Source organism: Mustela lutreola, chromosome X, assembly GCF_030435805.1.
Source record: "Mustela lutreola isolate mMusLut2 chromosome X, mMusLut2.pri, whole genome shotgun sequence".
NCBI lineage: Eukaryota > Metazoa > Chordata > Mammalia > Carnivora > Mustelidae > Mustela > Mustela lutreola.
The window spans coordinates 63142044-63161685 of NC_081308.1; the positions used below are offsets into that span (position 1 = coordinate 63142044).

Sequence of the window (19642 nt, forward strand, 5' to 3'; positions counted from 1 at the left end):
CCACCTATGCCCCCCCACCTCCCCTCCAAGCCAAAGCTACAGTGGAAGGGGAAGCATGCGAAGGAGCCCCCATCAGAGGTTTGCAGCTCCCTTCAGAGGAGAACACCAGGGTTCGGGAAAGGGGCAATGCAGCCAGAGACAGATGGAGGAGGAGGTACTGGGATACCTGGGGAGAGAGGCAAGGGAGTCCCTCCATTCTCGGGGATGAGAGTGGGAGCCGGGGAGCAGGTACTACTCGTCTGCCACAGTCACATTTTCATTTGACAATAGCCACAAGTATGTCTTGTCTGGTGGGCCAGTTCTGGGGATTGGTCAGAACAAAGCTTACTTCTATCCCCTTCCCTCCCCTCCCCTCCCATGGCTGCTGTATACTGAAGGCCAGGGGCTCCACTGCTGGTCCCTCTGTGGGTTATCAGCTTCTCCATCCTCTGGGGAACCTTGTCCACCCTGCTCCCATCGCACCCCCGGCTTTGCCTCTGACTCCCACCCAGCTCCTACCCTGGCTTTTTCTGTGGGGAAACACAAAGGGTTAGGTATCAAAGGCCCTTGGCAGAAAATGGATTCGGTCTTTGACTCCTTCCGCCCATTCGAAGAATCAGGTTCCTGGGGACACAGAGGAGATATAGAATGAGGGTTCCTGGGGGTATTCAGAAGGGTGCTCCTTTCCTTTTCTCATGAGTTCTGCTGGGGAAGGGCGTGAATGGCCAAAACATCAGTGGCTTTGGCAGCTTTATTTAATCAAAAGAGCAGCTGGAGATCCAGGTTCTGACCCTGGCTCTGCCACTAAATGCCAGTGTGCTCTGAGGTACAACCTGTGTCCTCTCTGGGTCCCGGTGTCACACCATCTGTCACATGAGAAAGGTTGGACAAGATGGTGTCTGCTGTCCTACCGGTCCTGACATGGTGGGAGTCTGTGATCCCTGAGTCAGGAAGAGCTATGGATCAGAAGGGGAAGAGGTCCCCATCGAGGCCACTGGGTGTGCCCCCATGGATGCTAGGTGTGGCATGGTTTGCCCACTGTGTTCCATTTCCACCAACCCCCTTAGGCCTACGCTGCACCCCTCCTAAGTGAACTCCAAGGCCCTGGGGCCCAGCCTCTCAGTGAGTGCAACACTAGCTGGCTGGTCCCTGATAATTGATCTGGGCTAAATGGGTTCAGGGCAAATATGGCTGGAAGCAAGGGAGGGGTGTGGCCTCCTCAGGGTCAGCCTGTCCCCATCTGTGGCCAAGAGGCATCCTGGGGTCAATTCGGGTTCCTACTCTTTGGGTGGTGGGGGAAGGGCAGGTTGACCAGGAAGGCAGATGGGTGTGTGTGTGTGGGGGGTTTGGGAAGTGCTCAGGGAACTGCCCGTGTTTCCCCCTAGGTGAACGGCAGCGATGGCATGTTCAAGTATGAGGAAATAGTACTTGAGCGGGTAAGTCTGCCAGCAGGCCAGGATGAAAGGGGAGGGGAGGGTTCAGACCAGGAAAGGGAAGTGCCCTGTGTGTACCTCAGTCTCAAGACTTGTTGGAGGGAGGCACCTACGTTGAGAGGACAATCAACCAGCTCACAAATATTAATTGACCTTGCTCACTGAGGCCTGGGGAGCTGGGGATGGGGGGCGCTTGGCTGGGGCCTCTGGGCCAGAACGGTTGCCACAGGCTGGGAATCTGTATGTTGGCCTGCCGGGGGTTGGGGGCGCCTTCTGAGGACTGAAGAACCTGCTTCTGGGGGGTGAGGGGAAGCGGGGGAGATCCAGAACCATCCCTCTTGCCCTCTGAGTGAGCAGACCATGCCCCTCTGTCCCCTTCTGCAGGGCAATTCGGGCCTGGGCTTCAGCATTGCAGGGGGCATTGACAACCCGCATGTCCCCGATGACCCCGGCATCTTTATCACCAAGATCATTCCTGGAGGAGCTGCCGCCATGGACGGAAGGCTGGGGTGAGGTGGCTCGAAAGCAGGGCTGGGGCTGGCAGGGGCAGGATGAACATGAGGGGAAGAGGGCTGCCTGGCATGCGATGACCCTTTGGTTAGCTCTCAGAGGGGGCAGGGGAGGGGTGGCAGGGAGGGAAGGAAGGAGAGGTGGGAGAGGGGGTGGGGAGGCAGTGGTGGGGTGTCATGCTTCTCGGGCTTCCTCCTCAGGGTGAATGACTGTGTGCTGAGGGTGAATGAGGTGGACGTGTCGGAGGTGGTGCACAGCCGGGCCGTGGAGGCACTGAAGGAGGCTGGCCCCGTGGTGCGCTTGGTGGTGCGGAGGAGACAGCCCCCACCTGAGACCATCATGGAGGTCAACCTGCTCAAAGGGCCCAAAGGTGCATCCCTCTACATACCTGTGCTCTGGCCAGAGACTCTGAGTGGCTCTGTAGGACACAGAAGGGGACAGCCTTACTCCTTGCTTGACCTCCCATCTCACTTTCCCTTACTGACCTCGGGATAGCAGCCTAGTGTCTGGGTTCCCCCAGGGCAGGGGAGGAAAGTACAGGGAGGGGAGCTCCCCCTGAACCAGTGGGTTGGCTCGGGTAGGGAGTGGGGTCTGGCATTGACTGAGCACTCTAATGTCTCCTTGTGGTCCTCTCCCACTCCCTTCACTGCCCCTCCCCAGGCCTGGGTTTCAGCATTGCTGGGGGGATTGGCAACCAGCACATCCCAGGTGACAACAGCATCTATATCACCAAGATCATTGAGGGGGGTGCTGCTCAGAAGGACGGACGCCTACAAATTGGGGACCGGCTGCTGGCGGTGAGACAGCCTTTGGGGAGGCCCACATGTAGGGTGGGGTGTGGAGGTTGGGTTCTAGTAGCCTCTCACTCCACCTGAACCTCATTCAGGGGCCAGCATTGTGGGGGAGGTTTCAAGAGCATCATCATCGGAGGGATGCCTGGGTGGCTCAGTCGGTTAGCTTCTGTCTTTGATTCAGATCATGTCCTGGGGTCTTGGGATTGAGGCCCACTTCAAGCTCTCTGCTCCAGTGGGAAGCCTGCTTCTCCCTCTGCCTCTGCCCCTCCCTCTGCTTTTGTTCCCTCTCGCTGTGTCTCTCTCTGTCAAATAAATAAATAAAATCTTTAAGAATAAATAGATAGATAAAAAAGAGCATCATCGTCTGAGTTGCACACGCTCAGATATCAAGGCCCTAGTTCTTTTCATGGCCGCAGCTCCCATACCAGCTCTATTGCACTCTTAGTGCTTGTCAGCTTCTCACAGCACTGTATGGGGCCTCCGTTAGAGCACCGTTGAATTTCCTGGAAGCTCCCCAGAGAGGCCCTCCCTTCTCCCAAGTGCCAGCCTTAAGGCCTTTCATCTTCTAGGTGAACAACACCAATCTGCAGGATGTGAGGCACGAGGAAGCCGTGGCTTCACTGAAGAACACGTCTGATATGGTCTACCTAAAGGTGGCCAAGCCAGGCAGCCTCCACCTCAACGACATGTATGCACCCCCTGACTACGCCAGCAGTACGTACCCATCCCCCTTGTCCCCAGCCTGAAGCCCAGCCCCCTGGTTTCTGGAGGGGAAGGAATTCAAACTCCCTGTTCAGAGAGGGAGGGAGAGAGACAGAGAGCAATAGTGCTCAGGAGAACTGAGTCCAGATCCTCGCTCTGTCCCTTGTAGCTGGGTGCCCTTGGATGAGTCCCTTTCCCCTGTCTTCAGTTTTCTCTTCGGCAAAAAGGAGCTAATGATATATGGGCTGCCTTCCTCATAGAACTGCTGCAAGGATCAAATGAGATCATGGACAAGAAAGCCCTTGGAAAACCGTATTAGGCTATAGAGATGTGAGGGATTATTATTAGTCACACCTCTAGTCATGCCTTTCTTTGTAGACTGCTTGACTTTAGCTCTTTCTAAGACTCACAGGAGTGAGCCCAGGATTCAGAAAGGGACTGTGGAGGAGGAACCCAGGGGTGGGGGTGAGGGGGTGGGGAGAGGGGAGGAGAGGCCTGAGGAATCAGCATCCCTCGGTGGCTTTTGCATCTCTGGTGGGGTGTGGGGCACAGTCCTTGATGGGGGTGAGGTAGGGACCTACATAGAGTGGTCTCTGAACTTGTCTCTCTCCTTTTCTTGATTCCAGCTTTTACTGCCTTGGCTGACAACCACATAAGCCATAATTCCAGCCTGGGTTACCTTGGGGCTGTGGAGAGTAAGGTCAGCTACCCTGCTCCTCCTCAGGTTCCCCCCGCCCGTTACTCTCCAATCCCTAGGCACATGCTAGCTGAGGAGGACTTCACCAGGTAACCCCCTCCCCGCCGCCACCCCTTTAGCCTACTTAGGGATGAAGAGGATAGGAATCCGTTTCTGGCTAGCCACGGGTCTCCTTGTAGTATGGCCCAGAAGAGGAGAAAGCCCTTCTCTTTGGGGTAGGCCCTCTTCGGGCCCGAGAGGACAGAAGGAGCTGCAGGGACAAGTTCCACCATCAGGGGGCGTGCCAAGCGTGTGGCCCCGATCCCAAAGTACCGAGTTAAGGGGGAGAGGGGTGGAACGCGTAGGGGGCTGAGGAGGTGGAAGCTGTGGGGGTTTCCTTCCCCGAGCCAGTCGCTGCCCCCTCTGCGGCAGTCGTTCTAGAGAAAAGAACCGTTGAGACGGTGGGGTTGGCGGGACGCTGGGAGGCTGGCGGGCCCCGTGGCCTCCCCGGGGACGGCCCCGCCCCACTCTGGCGGCGGCGGCGGCGGCGGCGGCGGCGGGCGGTGGAACTGGTCCGGCCGGCCGGGGTTCCGGGGGACAGGTTTGCTGCGGGGTGGGGCCTGGGAGGCTGCAGTGGAGCCGGAAGGGTAGGCGGACGGGGTGGGGGACGGGCAGGGAGAGCTGGAGGAACCATGGAGAGGGCACGCAAGCTCTCAGGCTCCGGCTTGGCCCTGGGCTTGGGCACGGCCTCGGCCTCGGCCTGGAGGAGGGCTTCGCAGAGGTGGGCCTGGCCGCTCCGCTCCCTGCGGCCTGGAGGGGATGCCAGGTAGGAGGAGAGCAGGGATTTGAGCGAGAGCATCCGAGGCTCAGGGAGGGAGCCTTGCACCCAATACTGGGAGCAACAAAGGAGGAGTCTTGGACTTGGGGCTCTTCTGATGAAAGATGCTTTCAAGTGAAGGCAGTGGGCCGGGAAATGTGTGCTGAGGGTCGGGTTTTAAGGCTACGCAGGCACAAGGGGCTGTAGCTCTCGCTTGATGACACTGACCATTTCCAGGGGGATGCCTTAGACATAACATGGTTAGTGACAATTGGGAGTTTTCATGTATTAACTCTGTTCTGTCGGGCTCCTTGGCTCCTTCTGGGGACCTGGGGTTTCTATACCTGTCTCCCACATCACCTGGCAAGGGCACATAGTAGTAGTGGGTGACCAAATCTGTCCTTGGGGAAGGTAGGAGGACTCACAGTTGGGTGGAATTTCGAGACCATGGAGGAGCATTTTGCGGATGAGTGCGATCAACCCCAGGCTGGTTTCCAGCGCCCCTAACTGGTTCCCCTTGTTGTGGCCCAGGTCCATCACGCTGGTGGTAGGATAGGAGAATCTGGGAGGAAAGAGGATGAGGGAATGGGCTCTGAGGTAATGTTCTCCAGACAGGGTAGGGTTGTGTTGAACCGAGAGAGTAGAGGACTGTCCACTGGGAAGCCAACTCCAAGCCCTCAGGAAGAAGGGAGGGAAGAGGAACTGAAACTTGGCACCTGGCAGAAAATAGCAGCCAAGCAGGTTTCGGGAGAGAAAGGAAGCAACAGAGTATCATACGTAAAGGAACCTACATCATTCTACGGCAGTATGGGCCTTGTTCTAGGCTGGCCCTCACGGGGACAACAGTTTACATCCACCTTGTCCTTATCCTTTTGCTTCTTTCCTACCAGAGAGCCCCGCAAGATCATCCTGCACAAGGGCTCCACAGGCCTGGGCTTCAACATCGTAGGAGGAGAAGATGGAGAAGGCATTTTTGTCTCCTTCATCCTGGCAGGAGGCCCAGCTGACCTGAGTGGGGAGCTGCGCAGGGGAGACCGGATCTTATCGGTGAGGAGAAAAAGGAGAGGTGGGAGGATGGGATCCATGCCAATCTAAAAGGGAGGAGGGGAGATCTTGCTTTCTCCAAGAAATGCTTCTTGAGATGGGAGAAGGCTGAGCTGGAGAAAACTGATATTCTCTTTATAGATGACCTCAGACCTTAGGACTGAGCCCAGACTTATCCTTGAGGAGGAAATGAATGTGTGTTGGATCTCAACCCTGGTTGGCATTTGAGCCCCACAAAGATGGCATATTCTTCACGGGCAAGGATAGGATATTGAGAAACGCATCTGAGTAGGCTTATGGCTGGGCTATCCATCTCCTTCTCCTAACTGCTATGACAGAGGACTGCCTTTCTTGTTGTGGGAATGGCTCATAGCTCCTCTCTTTGGACAGGTGAATGGTGTGAACCTGAGGAATGCAACTCACGAGCAGGCTGCGGCTGCTCTGAAACGGGCTGGCCAGTCTGTCACCATTGTGGCCCAGTACAGACCTGAAGGTAGGAGATGGAAGGTTGGACAAGGATTTGGGGAATTGAGTCCAAAGGGGCGGCTTTTTGCCATCATAGGTACCAAAGCTACTTGATCAGGTCTCTTTCACCCTAGCGCAGTAACCTCTTCCTGTCTTGTTTTCCTTCTGGACTGGGGTAGGTTTGGGGAGCTTTGGAGCATCATCTATCTGAGGCGGTGCTCAAAGCCTGCCGATCAAGGCTGCAACGCAGCAGAAGGCCAGTAGTGGGCAGCAGCCTGGGGAAGGAAGCACAGAGAGGGGCGACTGGAAAAAGGGGAGAGGGAAGAGAGGGGAGACACAGGACTCCGAGGAGAAAAGACGCAAATGTATGCGGTGGAACGGGAGGAGAGTAACTCCCGGGTAGAAGGACCACAGGGAAGAAAAATAGGATCTCTTTTCTGGATCCAAACCCCTATGACTCCCACTTCCTTCCTTTCATCAGGGTGACTGAAAGGTCCATAAACGCACTGAAAAGGTGATGCTAGGCTGTCGGGACGGGCAGCAGGGAATGGACCCCCCCCCCCTACGGGGGGCCTTCTTTGTGTTCTCTGGGAGCGGGCCCCTGGCTGGGGCGAAAGGGCGGGGCTGGGTATGCAAATGAAGGCGTTTGATTGGCTGGGGCTGGCCAAGGCCCAGGTGCCGAGGTGTGCTGCTGGATGGCGCGCCCCAGTCAGCCGGCCGGCGGGGTGGCCATTGGCAGGCCGAGCGCGGCCTCCAGCCGCACGCCCCGCCCCGTGACCCAGGCGGAGGGCGGCGAGCGCCCCTCCTTCCCCCCCTGTCGCGCGCCTCAGGCGTCTCCTCCTCCCTCCTCCCCTCCCCCTCCCTCCTCCCCTCCTCCCGCGCGCCCCGCTTTGTGTCCGTGGTCTCCCGCGCGGGACGGAGGGGCTGGCTGGAGCTGGCGCTTTCTCGGCACTAGACCTGGACTCCAACCCGGCGCCAGGTGAGGTGGGGCGGACGAGGGTCAGGCCCCCTCGCAGTCCCCCCGGCCTCTCTACGGTTCTGTTCTCAAACTCTCTCTTTTCCAACACTGCGCCCCCCACTCCTCTGCGCTCTCCCCGGAATCCCTTCAGCTCACGCCCCAGCCCCGTGCGCTGCGCTGGTTGGGAGCCCCTCCTGAGAGCCCCTCTCAGCCCCAGGAGAGCGCCGCCCGGGGCTGAGCGCCGGCTCTCCCGCCACGGGGCCCTGGGTGGTCTCCCCCTCTTTGCCATCACCTCTTCCCACTCACGAACCGGGCCCCTTTTCGCCCCAGGACCTCTGCCCTCCCCTCGGCCTCCTGCCCGCCGGCTGCTCTGTCCCCGCAGCTTCCTAATCCCTGTCCTCAGAGGAATTTTCTAACCGTCCCCCTCCCCCACACGCATTGGTCCGCCAAACCTGGCTACCTCGGGGAACCCCGAGGCTGGTTTGGTAATCTCGGGACCCCACCCCCATCCCCGCTTTTGTTTGTGAGGGGTTTCAGACCGCTCCCGACTCGTGTGGCCTCCCCCTCCTCTTTGTAAGCCCGGCCTTTGTCCCTTGGGGCCGCAGTGCCTGGACTCCTTGGACACCTAGACCCCGGGGGCCAGTTACTAAGGTGGAGGAAGGGACCTGTACCCGGCAGGTGCTCTGGTTCCGTGATGAGGAGAGGCCGGGAGCCCCTTCGCCGAGCTGTGAGGGATCTAAAGCGCCTACCTTTGTCCTTTCCACCCCCCCTCCACTTGTTCAGTGCCTTTAGTAAGGGAGGGCCTGAAGGGGAAGAAGAGAGGGGGCCTGCCACCTTCTTCTCTAGGCTTCTGTGATGGGGGCAGAAGTGTGGGAAGGTAACTAACAGGAGGACTTGTTGGTCCCAGGTCAGGGGAAAGAGGGATGCAAATGGAGACTTTCAGTCCATTTTCTCTCCATGTTTTGGTGTTCAGTTAAGGACAAGAAAGACACCTTAGGGTTATTGGCTGGTTGTGGTTTTTTTTTTTTTTTTTAAATTTCTGCGTGTGCTTTTTGCTTCTCAGTGGAGAGCTATCCATCTGATTTTTATTAGCAACCAGTATTTATCATGTCATGCCCACAACTTAGACAACGGTAGGTTCTGCAAAGAAAATGATTTCTCATATTTGGGTGTGTGTGTGTGTGTGTGTCGGAGAAATTGATGTGTTTCTTTCGGTTTTGCTCTGTGATGTTGGGCACGTGGAAACAATACTGTGAATTTATCTGGTGGTAGGATGTTGGAAACTGGTGACTACATATTTCTGTGAGTTTTATTGGGAGAATGTAACTGGTTCACCTAAAAGGCTACAAGTTGTCCAGGATAAAGGGATTCATTGCTGCCAACATGTATTGCTCTCTGAGCATATTTCTGAGAGTTTATAATGTATGTTGAGGTGCTGTCCTATGTCAGGTCTCTCTACCACTGGCTGAACAAAAGCCTCTCTTAGGATTTAGTTGAACCACTGTTGATAAGGCTCTGCCACTCCAGTCTTTCTTCTTTCTTTGCTTTGGTAAATCCAGCAGGACCCCAACATGCAAAAAGCTTTTTTTGTTGTTGTTCCTTTCAAAAATGGCCCCTCAGAGACAGGTTTAGAGGGGCTACTAAGCATTCGGTGTTGGGCTCTGAATTTTCTTTGATAAAGTGATGATAGCTTTTAAAAATAAGGACCCCATGTTGATCATTTTATGAATATATTAAATGCTGTTCTTAGGAAAATTGTATTACATGGCCATTTACAGAATGAATAATCCAAATATATGTCTGCTGGCCACAATGGCAAAGACTTTGCATGTTACGGACCAAATTAAGTGTTCATTATTTGTGTTATTTTCACATAGAATGTGGGATCTGGAAAGGTTTTTGTACTTCAACCGGTCTTTGTGCAAACCGGAACAGCCACAGGGGAGCAAGGACGTGACTTGCCTAAGGCCATGAAAGGAAAGTTGCTTTGTAGGGGCGGGGAGGGGGGTGTCAGCAATTGGTTTAGGTCTGAGGTCCACCAATTGGGAAAAACCGTACTTGGGAATACCTGAGAGACCCAAGACCTACTTGGAGTGGAAGAACAACAACAGGAAAGGAACTGGGGAAATAAGAGAGACTAGGGAAAGAAAGATGTATGGGCAGGGGTAGATTAGTGGCCATGGTGGCCACTGAACTCCATTGCCAAGCCAGTGCAGTCTTTGGCTAGGAACCATTTAGCATGAGAGCTTAAAAAATAGCTCTGACTAATTAGAACGATCAGAGTAAGAATAACTTTTTCTTTTTTTAATGGCTTAATTGAGATATAATTCATTTACCATACAATGCGCCCGTTTAGGTGTACAATTCATTGATTTTTAATGTATCCACAAAGTTGTATATCCAGGGTCACAGTCAATTTTAGAATAGTTTCATTACCCCTCCCCTTTTAAAGATTTTATTTATTGATTTGACACCCTTTTAATACATAGAGAGGGTTTAAGCATTGGAAGTGTGATAAGTGTAGGACAGTTGCTTCCTAGTGTATCTCCCCTGAGCACTTAGGGGCTGGATGGCAGCTTGATGGGAATACTTTAACCTTGGGATTCTTTCATATATCTGGTTTATTCAGTGTGGGTTAAACACATAATGAAGATTAAAAACCATGTCTGTCTATTTGAACTTTGTATTGTGCCTAGCACAAGTATTTTTACAATGAAGCTTTGGAAAATATTAAAATAGAAATAAAAGTGCTAAATGGTAAGGTACCACAGTGTGAGATGCTATGTAATAGTTTCACTCTTGATTGCTCCAAACTATTGTGGACACAGCAATCCTACCTATTAGCTAAAAATAGCATGATGTTCTTGGGCATGTATAATCCTGCTTAAAATTCAAATTGAAAATTTAAACAACTGGCTCTTGGCAAAGGCTCTCTCCCAGTCTATTCTAAAATGAAAAATATTTTTCTTTGATTTGTGAAATTGCTCCACCAAGGGAAGTATGGGCATCATGTTATAACATTTTAATTTAGAAAGTATCTCCTACATTTTCCCCCCTAGTTACTTTGTTTCAGCCTCTGTTTTAAGCTGAGCTAGTATTTTTCTGGAAAGCCCTTTTGTTTTTAGAGTAAAACTTGAGCCCCAAATCAGGAGGTAAGCCAGAAATTGGTCACTAAGGTAGCTAAACTGGGAATTGCTCATTTATGACCAGAAATTTTCACCTGGCATGTAAATCTAGACAGGCTGGGGGGAAGGGAATGAGAGAGAATCTATTTTCCATACTTATTTTAAAGTGCTGAATAAGCATACTTTCCCCATAGAAATGCCTTTGGGTAAGACCTGAAAGAATTAAGGATCAGTGATGATAATAACTGGAAAGCATAAAAGTAACATTGTTCCCATAACATTTATTAACCATCCCATCTCCCCTGTTGGAGAATTGAAGATGTAACCATAGCTGTTACCATATCAGCATGATCTCTCTTGAGAGCAAAGAGGTGAAGGTTAATCAAGGCAAAGAATTTAACTCCTGAAATTCCTTTTGCTATCCTAAAAGAAGACTGATACAGGGAAGGCAGAAAATGAAGTGCTGTTAACAGCATTTCTGCACTGAACAGTTTAAAGGCAGCTCGTTTTGTATTCATGCTCCTGTCTCCACCACGTAGACTAGAGCCTGTCCCATGGTTTGTTCTACTAAATTATTATCTCTATGTTCCAGATGGTTTTGTGAGCATCAATCTTCAGAATATCCCTGTAGGATAGGTGATACCATGCCCATTTTACAGATGAGGAAGGTGAGGGGCAGAGAGGGTAAGTGACTTGCTCAAGGCCCCACAGCCAGTAAAGAGCAAAGTCAAAGTTCAAAGTCAGATTTCCTGAGAACTTCAGGTCCAGGGCTTTTGCATCTAGGACACAACTACCTCCCATCACAGCAGAGAAGCTGTGAGGCCCCTTTTCCAATGCAGATACATCTAGACTCTGAGTGCCAGAAGCTGTTAACAAGTGGGGTAAAACCAACTGCCAAATGTCAGTTTTTTTAGTCTTGATGGCCCCAAACTGCTGTACCAAAGGAGGAAGTAGCCAGGGAGTAGAGGGGCTGCTGGAAGCCTGAGGGAGACCTACAGATTCCTACAAAAAGAAAGTTGGCTTTGGAGGACTACTATAGAATGATATTGTGGGGGAACTCAGGGAGAAGGAAAAGATGGGAGCTGCTTTGCTTTGGCTGTAATAGCAAATGTGTGCAGGCTTAAGAATATTTATTCAGGAGTGCCTGGGTGGCTCAGTGGGTTAAGCCTCTGCCTTTGGCTCAGGTCATGATCTCAGGGTCCTGGGATCAAGCCCCACATCGGGCTGTCTGCTCAGCAGGGAACCTGCTTCCCCCCCATCTCTGCCCGCCTCTCTGCCTACTTATGACCTCTGTCAAATAAATAAATAAATAAAATATTTTTTAAAAAAGAATATTAATTCAGTAAGTAGGCATTTCTCATTTCTTCAAGTGAAATGGAGTATTTATCATTCATTTTTTAATGACCTTATAGTTTGCTCACTTAAGGGTACAATTCAGCAATGCTTAGAATGTTCACAGAGTTGTGCAGCCGTCACCACAATCAATTTTAGAACATTTTCACCAACCCAGAAAGAAACCTGTACCCTTTAGGTATAATCACCCCCCTGCCCAAACTTCCCATCCCCCTGAATACTAGGCAACCACTTCCTGTCTCTTATGAATTTGCCTATTCTGGACATTTCATATAACTGGATTCATATACTGTATGGTCTTCTGAGATTGGCTTAACATAGTGTTTTCAAGGTTCCTGCGTGTTGTAGCATGTACCAGGCCTTCATTTATTTTTCTGACTGAATAATATTCTGTTATATACATACAACATATTTTGTTTATCCATTCAACAGTTGACGGATATTGGGTTGTTTCCACTTTGAGTCAATTGTGAATAATGCTCTGAGCATCCATATGCAAATTTTTGCATGGACATGTGTTTACATTTCTTCTGGGTATATATACTTACTGGATCATATGGCAACTCTCTGTTTAACCTTTGGAGGAATGGCTAGGCTGTTTTCAGTCGCAGCTACACCAACCTCACATTCTCACCAGCAGTGAGGGTTCCACTTTCTCTACATCCTCACCAACCCTTATTAGTGTCAGTCTTTTTGATTCTAGCCATCCTGGTGAGTCTGAAGTATTTGGGGGTTTTCATTTGCATTCCCCCAGCAGCTAGTGATATTAAGCATCTTTTCATGTGCTTATTGTTTACCATTCATTTTTGTTTTGCTCCAGCCCCTGATTTGATTCTCACCCTATTTCTTTTCTAAATTGACTGGAGACCAGAGCAGGCCAACTATGTTATTAATCAGGTGATAGAAGGGAACCAGAGGATAAGGGACTACCTTTCACTCTTATTGCTGAGTGCTGGAGGGGCTGAATGCTTCGGTGTAGATAATTTTAGTTAGGAATGCTGACCTGATAAAAGTGATAGGGCTCACCCCCCCCCCAAAAAAAAAAACACAGCTTATTCACATATCCAACAGTTCATTCATTTAAAGCATATAGTTCAGTGTGTTTTAGAATGTTCAGAGTGGTACAACTGACACCACAATTAAGTTTAGAACATTTTCCTCAGCCCTGAAAGAAGCCTGTCTCATTAGCAGTCACTCCCCATTTCCTCCAACTTCTCCCCTCCCCTAGTCCTAGGCAACCACTGATCTACTTTCTGTTTCTATAAAGTTACATTTTTGGCTGGTTCATATAAATGGAATCATACCATATTGTAGTCTTTTGTGTCTTCTGCCTTTCATTTAGCATAATGCTCTCTAAGTTCATCCATGTTGTAGCATGTATCAGTACTTCATTCCTTTTTTATGGGTGAATAATATTCCATCCTATGGCTTTATTACATTTTGTTTATGTACTAATCACCTTATGAACATTTGAGTTTCTGCCTTTTGACTATTACAAATACTCCTGTGAACATTCATAGACGAGTTTTTGTGTGGTCCTGTTTTCAACTTTCTTGGAGATACATACATACACACACATCCCCAGAAATGGAATTGCTGGGTCATAGGTAACTTAACATTTAACATTTTGGAGGAACTGCCAAACTTTTTCCTAAAGTGACCCTTTTAGGCCAGTCCTAAAGTTTATAAACTTAGGAGAGAAACTTAGAAGAGGAAAAAAAAATATTAGCTTTATTTCCAGTTTTGCCTACTGGGCTGAACTCTATATACAGATGGTTTATGCTGGGGTTTTCTGTCTTCCATGTAGCCCAGGGACATGGTAGCTACAGTTGGCAAAGCATTTTGCACCTAGCCAGGCAGGTCCTTTTTTTTCCTTGTTAGACGGTTTGAGACAAAATCTTATAAAACATCAGTTTTCCTGATAGGATAGAATGACTATAATAATATATAGGGATGAGAATGAATTACTTACTTAGTTACAGTTCTTTGAGATTTCCTTTTAATTCAGTGTATTGCTTGTTGAAATCTTGACCCTGTTATTTACAGTTGATTTGAAGTTTTAGCCTTATATTCTATAATAGGGAAATTGTTTTATTCTTTTAAAGAGAAATAGGAGAAGTTCAATAATTGGGCCTGTCATCGTCACTGAACAAGTACCATTTTTGCTTACCTACATTAGGAATATATATATAAATAATGTGTGTGTGTGTGTGTGTGTGTGTGTGTATAAATGTTAAGTCATTAATCCTATGGGAATCATCTTGGACGAGGAGCCAAGGCCCTGGATTCTAGTTCTTTATCTTTTGGGGGGGTGCAGAAGGGGGGATCTTCCCTAAGCATCGAGCCTGACGTGGGGCTCGATCTCACAACCCTGAGATAATGACCTGAGCTGAAATCAAGACTGGGTGCTTAACCATCTGAGCCCACCCGGGTGTCCTAATTCCCCACTTTATCTTTAAGTTAGCTAAATGATCTTATGCTAATCAATCTCTTTGGGCCTCAGTTTCTGATCTGTAAAATGAGGAGAGTGTGCAAAATGATCTCTAATGTTTCTTCTACCTCAAATTTTGTGTCAGATAAATGGAATTGAGTCGAAAATTCAATTTACAGTTCTATTTGTACCTAGACTATTATTGAATCACAAAGTCTTGAGCTAATAACTGTCTTGCTTTAATAAGGGTCTTGTGTTCCCCTCTTCTTTCCTGTGATAAGGCTTTCATTCTCTTGAAATGGACCTTTGTTTACTTTTCACTGAATCAAGATATCATTGGCTATCTTTAAAAAAAAAAAAAAAAAGGCCCTAGGGATTTGGGGATTTTTCCACTTGATGAAGTTAAGTGATAAAAATTTGAATAGACCCAAAGAAGAAAACTAATATATTTTGTATAAATGTATACATTAAGGATCTGGTTTACATACATGCTCTTTCGATTTTCATAAAGGAGGAAGAATTTTGCAAACCTTGGCTTAAATTCCAGACTAGATTTATTTTTTTAAAGATTTATTTAGGGGCACCTGGGTGGCTCAGTTGGTTAAGCAACTGCCTTTGGCTCAGGTGTGATCCCTGTGTCCTGGAATCCGGATCGAGCCCTCCATTGGGCTCCCTGCTCCACGGGGAAGCCTGCTTCTCCCTCTGCCTTTGGTCCACTCTTGGATAAAATGGTGAGGTGATAATGGTAATAATATGTCTAAGGGTATTTGTCTGCAACTGATTGATCAATCCCAAAGGAAAACGATGAATGAGCCAGGAGCAGTGTGGAGGGGAGTTTGTAGTGGATGTGTTTGTCTTGGCTTTGTTCTAGGGCCTGTCCTATTCAGTCTGTCTCCCCCTCTTCAAATTATATTTATTTTTGTATTACATTTAGATTTATAACAAATTGGAAAATACAGAGAAACACAAAGTAAAAAAAAAAAATCAGATCTGTAAAACTACCTCCAGAAATAACCAGTTTGTGTCTGTCTGTATGTATATGTATGTGTTGGGTGTTATTTCCCTCCAAACTTTTATATATCATATTATATGTATATATCTCTTTCAAGACTAGAATCATTGATTTAAAGAGTTTTGTATCCTTTCTTTTAACTGGCTGTATATCATGAATATCAAACTAAAATGGTTTCTAGTAGTTAAATAATATTTTATCATGTGTATGCTATAAGTCATGTGACTGTTCCCTTTTTTGGTGGATGTTAGGTTGTTTCCAGTTTTTTGTCTTATAAATAATACTGATGGATATCCTTGTATGAGGCTTTTTTTTATGAATCTGATGTTGCTTCTTCAGAATGAATTCCTTGGTATGGAATTATTGGCCCAAAGGGTATGAACAAGTTTAAGACTTGATGTATTTTGCCAAATTGGTCTCCACCTCCACAGTATAGAGGGTGTGTAGTTTAAGATCTTGGTAACATGGAGCATTATTTTTTTTAATCTCTATAAATTTGACAGGTAAAAAGTATTATTTGACTCATTTTAATTTTTATTTCTTTTTTTTAATAACAGTTGAACATGCGTGTGTTTGTGCATGTATATCTTCACTGTCATTTTGTGTGTGTGTGAATTACCTGTTCATACCTTTTCTCCATTTCCCTATTGAGGTATGTTCATAAGTTCTTATTGATGTGTAAAAGCTTAAAGGTAGTTAAAATATTAATTCTTTGTCATGTATATTACAAAGATTTTTCCAGTTTGTAGTTTGCTTTTTAACTTTATTTTGACATACAGATATTTTATGTTTTTATGTAGTCAAGTCTATCAGTGTTCTCTTTTGTGCCTTTAACAAGTAAATGTTCACTTTTGTTTTATTCTAGTTATTTAATATTTTTTAAAAGATTTTATTCATTTATTTGACAGGCAGAGATCACAAGTAGGCAGAGAGGCAGGCAGAGAGAAGAGAGGGGAAGCAGGCTCCCTGCTGAGAATTGAGCCTGATGTGGGGGGTCGATCCCAGGACCTTGAGATCATGACCCAAGCCAAAGGCAGAGGCTTAATCCACTGAGCCACCCAGGCACCCCTATTTATTTAATATTTTTGTTTTCACACTTGAAACTTTAACCTGCCTGGAATTCACTTTTTTAATTTTTTTAAAGAATTTATTTACTTATTTGACAGATCACAAGTAGGCAGAGAGGCAGACAGAGAGAGAGGGAATCAGGCTCCCTGCTGAGCAGAGAGCCCAATGTGGGGCTTGATCCCAGGACCCTGGGATCAAGGCAGAGGCTTAACCCACTGAGCCACCCAGGTGCCCCTTCTCTACTGTTTTGAAGTGCCACCTTTATTACACACACAGACACACAATTTGGATTTTGGTATCTTATTATGTTCTATGATATTTTACTCTGAGATTATCCATTACTGAAAAATGACCATAGATGACCATAGTAACAGGAAGAATCTTTCTCTAGGTCTCATTTTCTGGGTTCCTCCCACAGAAACTTGACTCAAAAGATTCAGTTGAAACCCCAGTAAAGATTGTCAGTGGATTTGTGATCCAGTCAGAGGGACTACTGTGAAGAACATTTTGCTCTAGACTCTCAATCGACCTGGTAAAAAGTACAAATCAGTTACATTAACTCAAGTTAGAAAGCTTAGTTGTAAAATGTTGTATTTCAATCACTGTGTTGCAGCATCTCTGTTAAGTGGAAGAGATTGTTAGGAACAAGATTGCCCGCTGCCTTGAGAGTAGGAAAAGGTATATTTTGTCTTCATTCTCATGTTTTCTGGATGAGCTGTTTTGTCTTAGGGTGCTTCTTGTATACAGTTTGGCTTATGGGTTGAAGGAGCTAAAGGCTTTGTTAATCCAGCATTTGTTTTTTTGTTTGTTTGTTGTTGTTTTTTAAGATTTTATCTATTACAGATCACAAGCAGGCAGAGAGGCAGGCAGATAGAGAGAGGAGGAAGCAGGCTCCCCGCCAAGCGGAGAGCCCGATGCGGGGCTCAATCTTAGGACCCTGAGATCTCAACCTGAGCGGAAGGCAGAGGCTCTAACCCACTGAGCCACCCAGGCGCCCCTAATCCGTCATTTGAATGTGCTACATGAAGTTCCTTTGAAACAGAGAAAAAGGGCGCCTGGGTGGCTCAGTGGGTTAAGCCGCTGCCTTCGGCTCAGGTCATGATCTCAGAGTCCTGGGATCGAGTCCCACATCGGGCTCTCTGCTCAGCAGGGTGCCTGCTTCCTCCTCTCTCTGCCTGCCTCTCTGCCTACTTGTGATCTCTCTCTGTCAAATAAATAAATAAAATCTTAAAAAAAAAAAAAAAAAAGAAACAGAGAAAAGGTCCTAGTTGAGGCTTTTACCCTGATCTCCTGGATCAGGAGATAGGTGAGAAGGACCAATGGCAAGGTCCTGTGAATAACTTTTTCGTTGCCTGATGTGAAATAAAGCATTTATCACTCTACGCATTTCAGACCAGGCAGCTGAACGTCATGAAACCTTTATATATATACTATAGCACGTTTGCTCAGTAGCTCTTCTTGCAACCTCGGTAAGCCCTTTGGGGGACAGAAACATCCAGTCAATAGGGATAAACTGGAATCTTTTATGGCATGCTGATCTGGCATGTCTTGTTTTCTGTTTTATTTCCAGTGTCAGGATGCTGTCCTGGCTGTGTCTGTGTGTGTGTGTGTGTGTGTGTGTGTGTGTGTGTATGGCTGAGGAAGCACATTGTGACAATGCAGGGACCAGAACAATGACACTGAGGTTTCTGTTCTGGGTTAGTCATAGTTCTGGGCCCATTGTTCTAAAAGTAGAGCTGAAATTACTTTTCTTCAAGCAATAGTTGCTCATATTGAGGCCTGTTTGCCACTTTTCTGCCCTCTCACATAGCCTTAAGAATTTTTTTTTTTTTGCAATTTCTACCCATTGATTTAATATTATTTTTTGACCCAGAGAATTTAGGATTATTTACAGATGTGAAGATTTCCCCCTTCTGGCTCATATTTAAAAATTAAAATTAGGGGGCGCCTGGGTGGCTCAGTGGGTTAAAGCCGCTGCCTTCAGCTCGGGTCATGATCCCAGGGTCGAGCTCTCTGCTCAGCAGGGAGCCTGCTTCCTCCTCTCTCTCTGCCTGCCTCTCTGCCTACTTGTGATCTCTGTCTGTCAAATAAATAAATAAAAATCTTTAAAAAAAAATTAAAATTAGACTAGTCCTAGGTTTGATTCCCTGTGGGCCTCATTGATTTGGTCATAAAATCATAATTATGTCAAAATTAGAAGGGACCTGAGGAACTGTCTAGTTTTAGAGATCTTAGATTCTTTAAATAGTAGGCCCCATAATTAAAAACTAATACAAGTAATAAACTTCATATTATTTTTCTAGAGACCAGTTTGTGATTCCTAGAAACATGCTGTTTGGCTATTCATATACTTACCTCCACACCCACAGAGATCTTTTTTTTTTTTAAGATTATTTATTTATTTATTTGACAGAGAGAGAGAGAGAGAGAGAGAGAGACAGTGAGAGAGGGAACACAAGCAAGGGGAATGGGAGAGGGATTTGAGAGCAAAGTCTTATTAGAGGGGAGATGGATTTGGAGGCTTGAATGTGTGTCCAGTTCATATTAGTGAACATAGTAGTTTCAATCCTCATTGATGCTTTATTAGGCTCTTTAAGTAGATCATGAAACCTCTGACATGTCAGTGTTTTGCATAAATGGTTTGTGGTTTTGTTGGTCAGTTTTTAGTATTTTGGGGTGGGTGGAAAGGGGAAGTTTTGTATTTTTTCTTAATTAGTTCCTGAGGAGCCAGAACTTGAGAATAAGAGTCCAGGTTTGTCCTGTCAGATCTTTATCATGAATTAACACATTCAATAAAAGTTTGTTGACTCAACAAGGTGCTGATTGCCAAACTTCGAGAAGGAAAAAAAAGAAAACCACATCAAGGAGCTTATAATTTTGTAAAGGAAATGATATCACCACAAATTCTGGGCACGAGATTTTAAAAGGGAGAAGAAGTACAGGGTCTGGAAACCATGTCAGGTGAAGAATACTTAAGAAAGTAACAATATTTAGGGGCGCCTGGGTGGCTCAGTTGGTTAAGCGACTGCCTTCGGCTCAGGTCATGATCCCGGAATCTCGGGATCGAGTCCCACATCGGGCTCCCAGCTCCATGGAGAGTCTGCTTCTCCCTCTGACCTTCTCCCCTCTCATGCTCTCTCTCACTCTCTCTCTCAAATAAATAAATAAATAATCTTTAAAAAAAAAAAAGAAAGTAAGTAACAATATTTAGCCTGGAGAAGGGATAGCTTATTTTGAGGACATGATGACTATTCTCTATTTTGGCTGATATTATC

At 47.2% G+C, this 19642-nt stretch overlaps 1 protein-coding gene across 7 annotated transcripts in view; it reads left to right on the forward strand.

Moving 5' to 3' along the window:
- The window catches only part of DLG3 (discs large MAGUK scaffold protein 3), a 54476-nt gene that overhangs the window by 2720 nt on the left and 32114 nt on the right, over positions 1 to 19642 (forward strand). For 4 of the 7 annotated variants that reach the window (XM_059157126.1, XM_059157127.1, XM_059157123.1 and 1 more), the window contains exons 2-9: positions 1365 to 1415; positions 1797 to 1921; positions 2123 to 2292; positions 2583 to 2719; positions 3286 to 3430; positions 4045 to 4204; positions 5802 to 5958; positions 6346 to 6448. In XM_059157126.1, the coding sequence (XP_059013109.1) occupies positions 1365 to 1415; positions 1797 to 1921; positions 2123 to 2292; positions 2583 to 2719; positions 3286 to 3430; positions 4045 to 4204; positions 5802 to 5958; positions 6346 to 6448 (1048 nt within the window). Of the gene's footprint in view, positions 1 to 1364; positions 1416 to 1796; positions 1922 to 2122; positions 2293 to 2582; positions 2720 to 3285; positions 3431 to 4044; positions 4205 to 4498; positions 4696 to 4752; positions 4921 to 5801; positions 5959 to 6345; positions 6449 to 7242; positions 7400 to 19642 lie in introns of those variants that run through there. The other 3 variants (XM_059157130.1, XM_059157128.1, XM_059157129.1) reach the window with 3 other exon arrangements.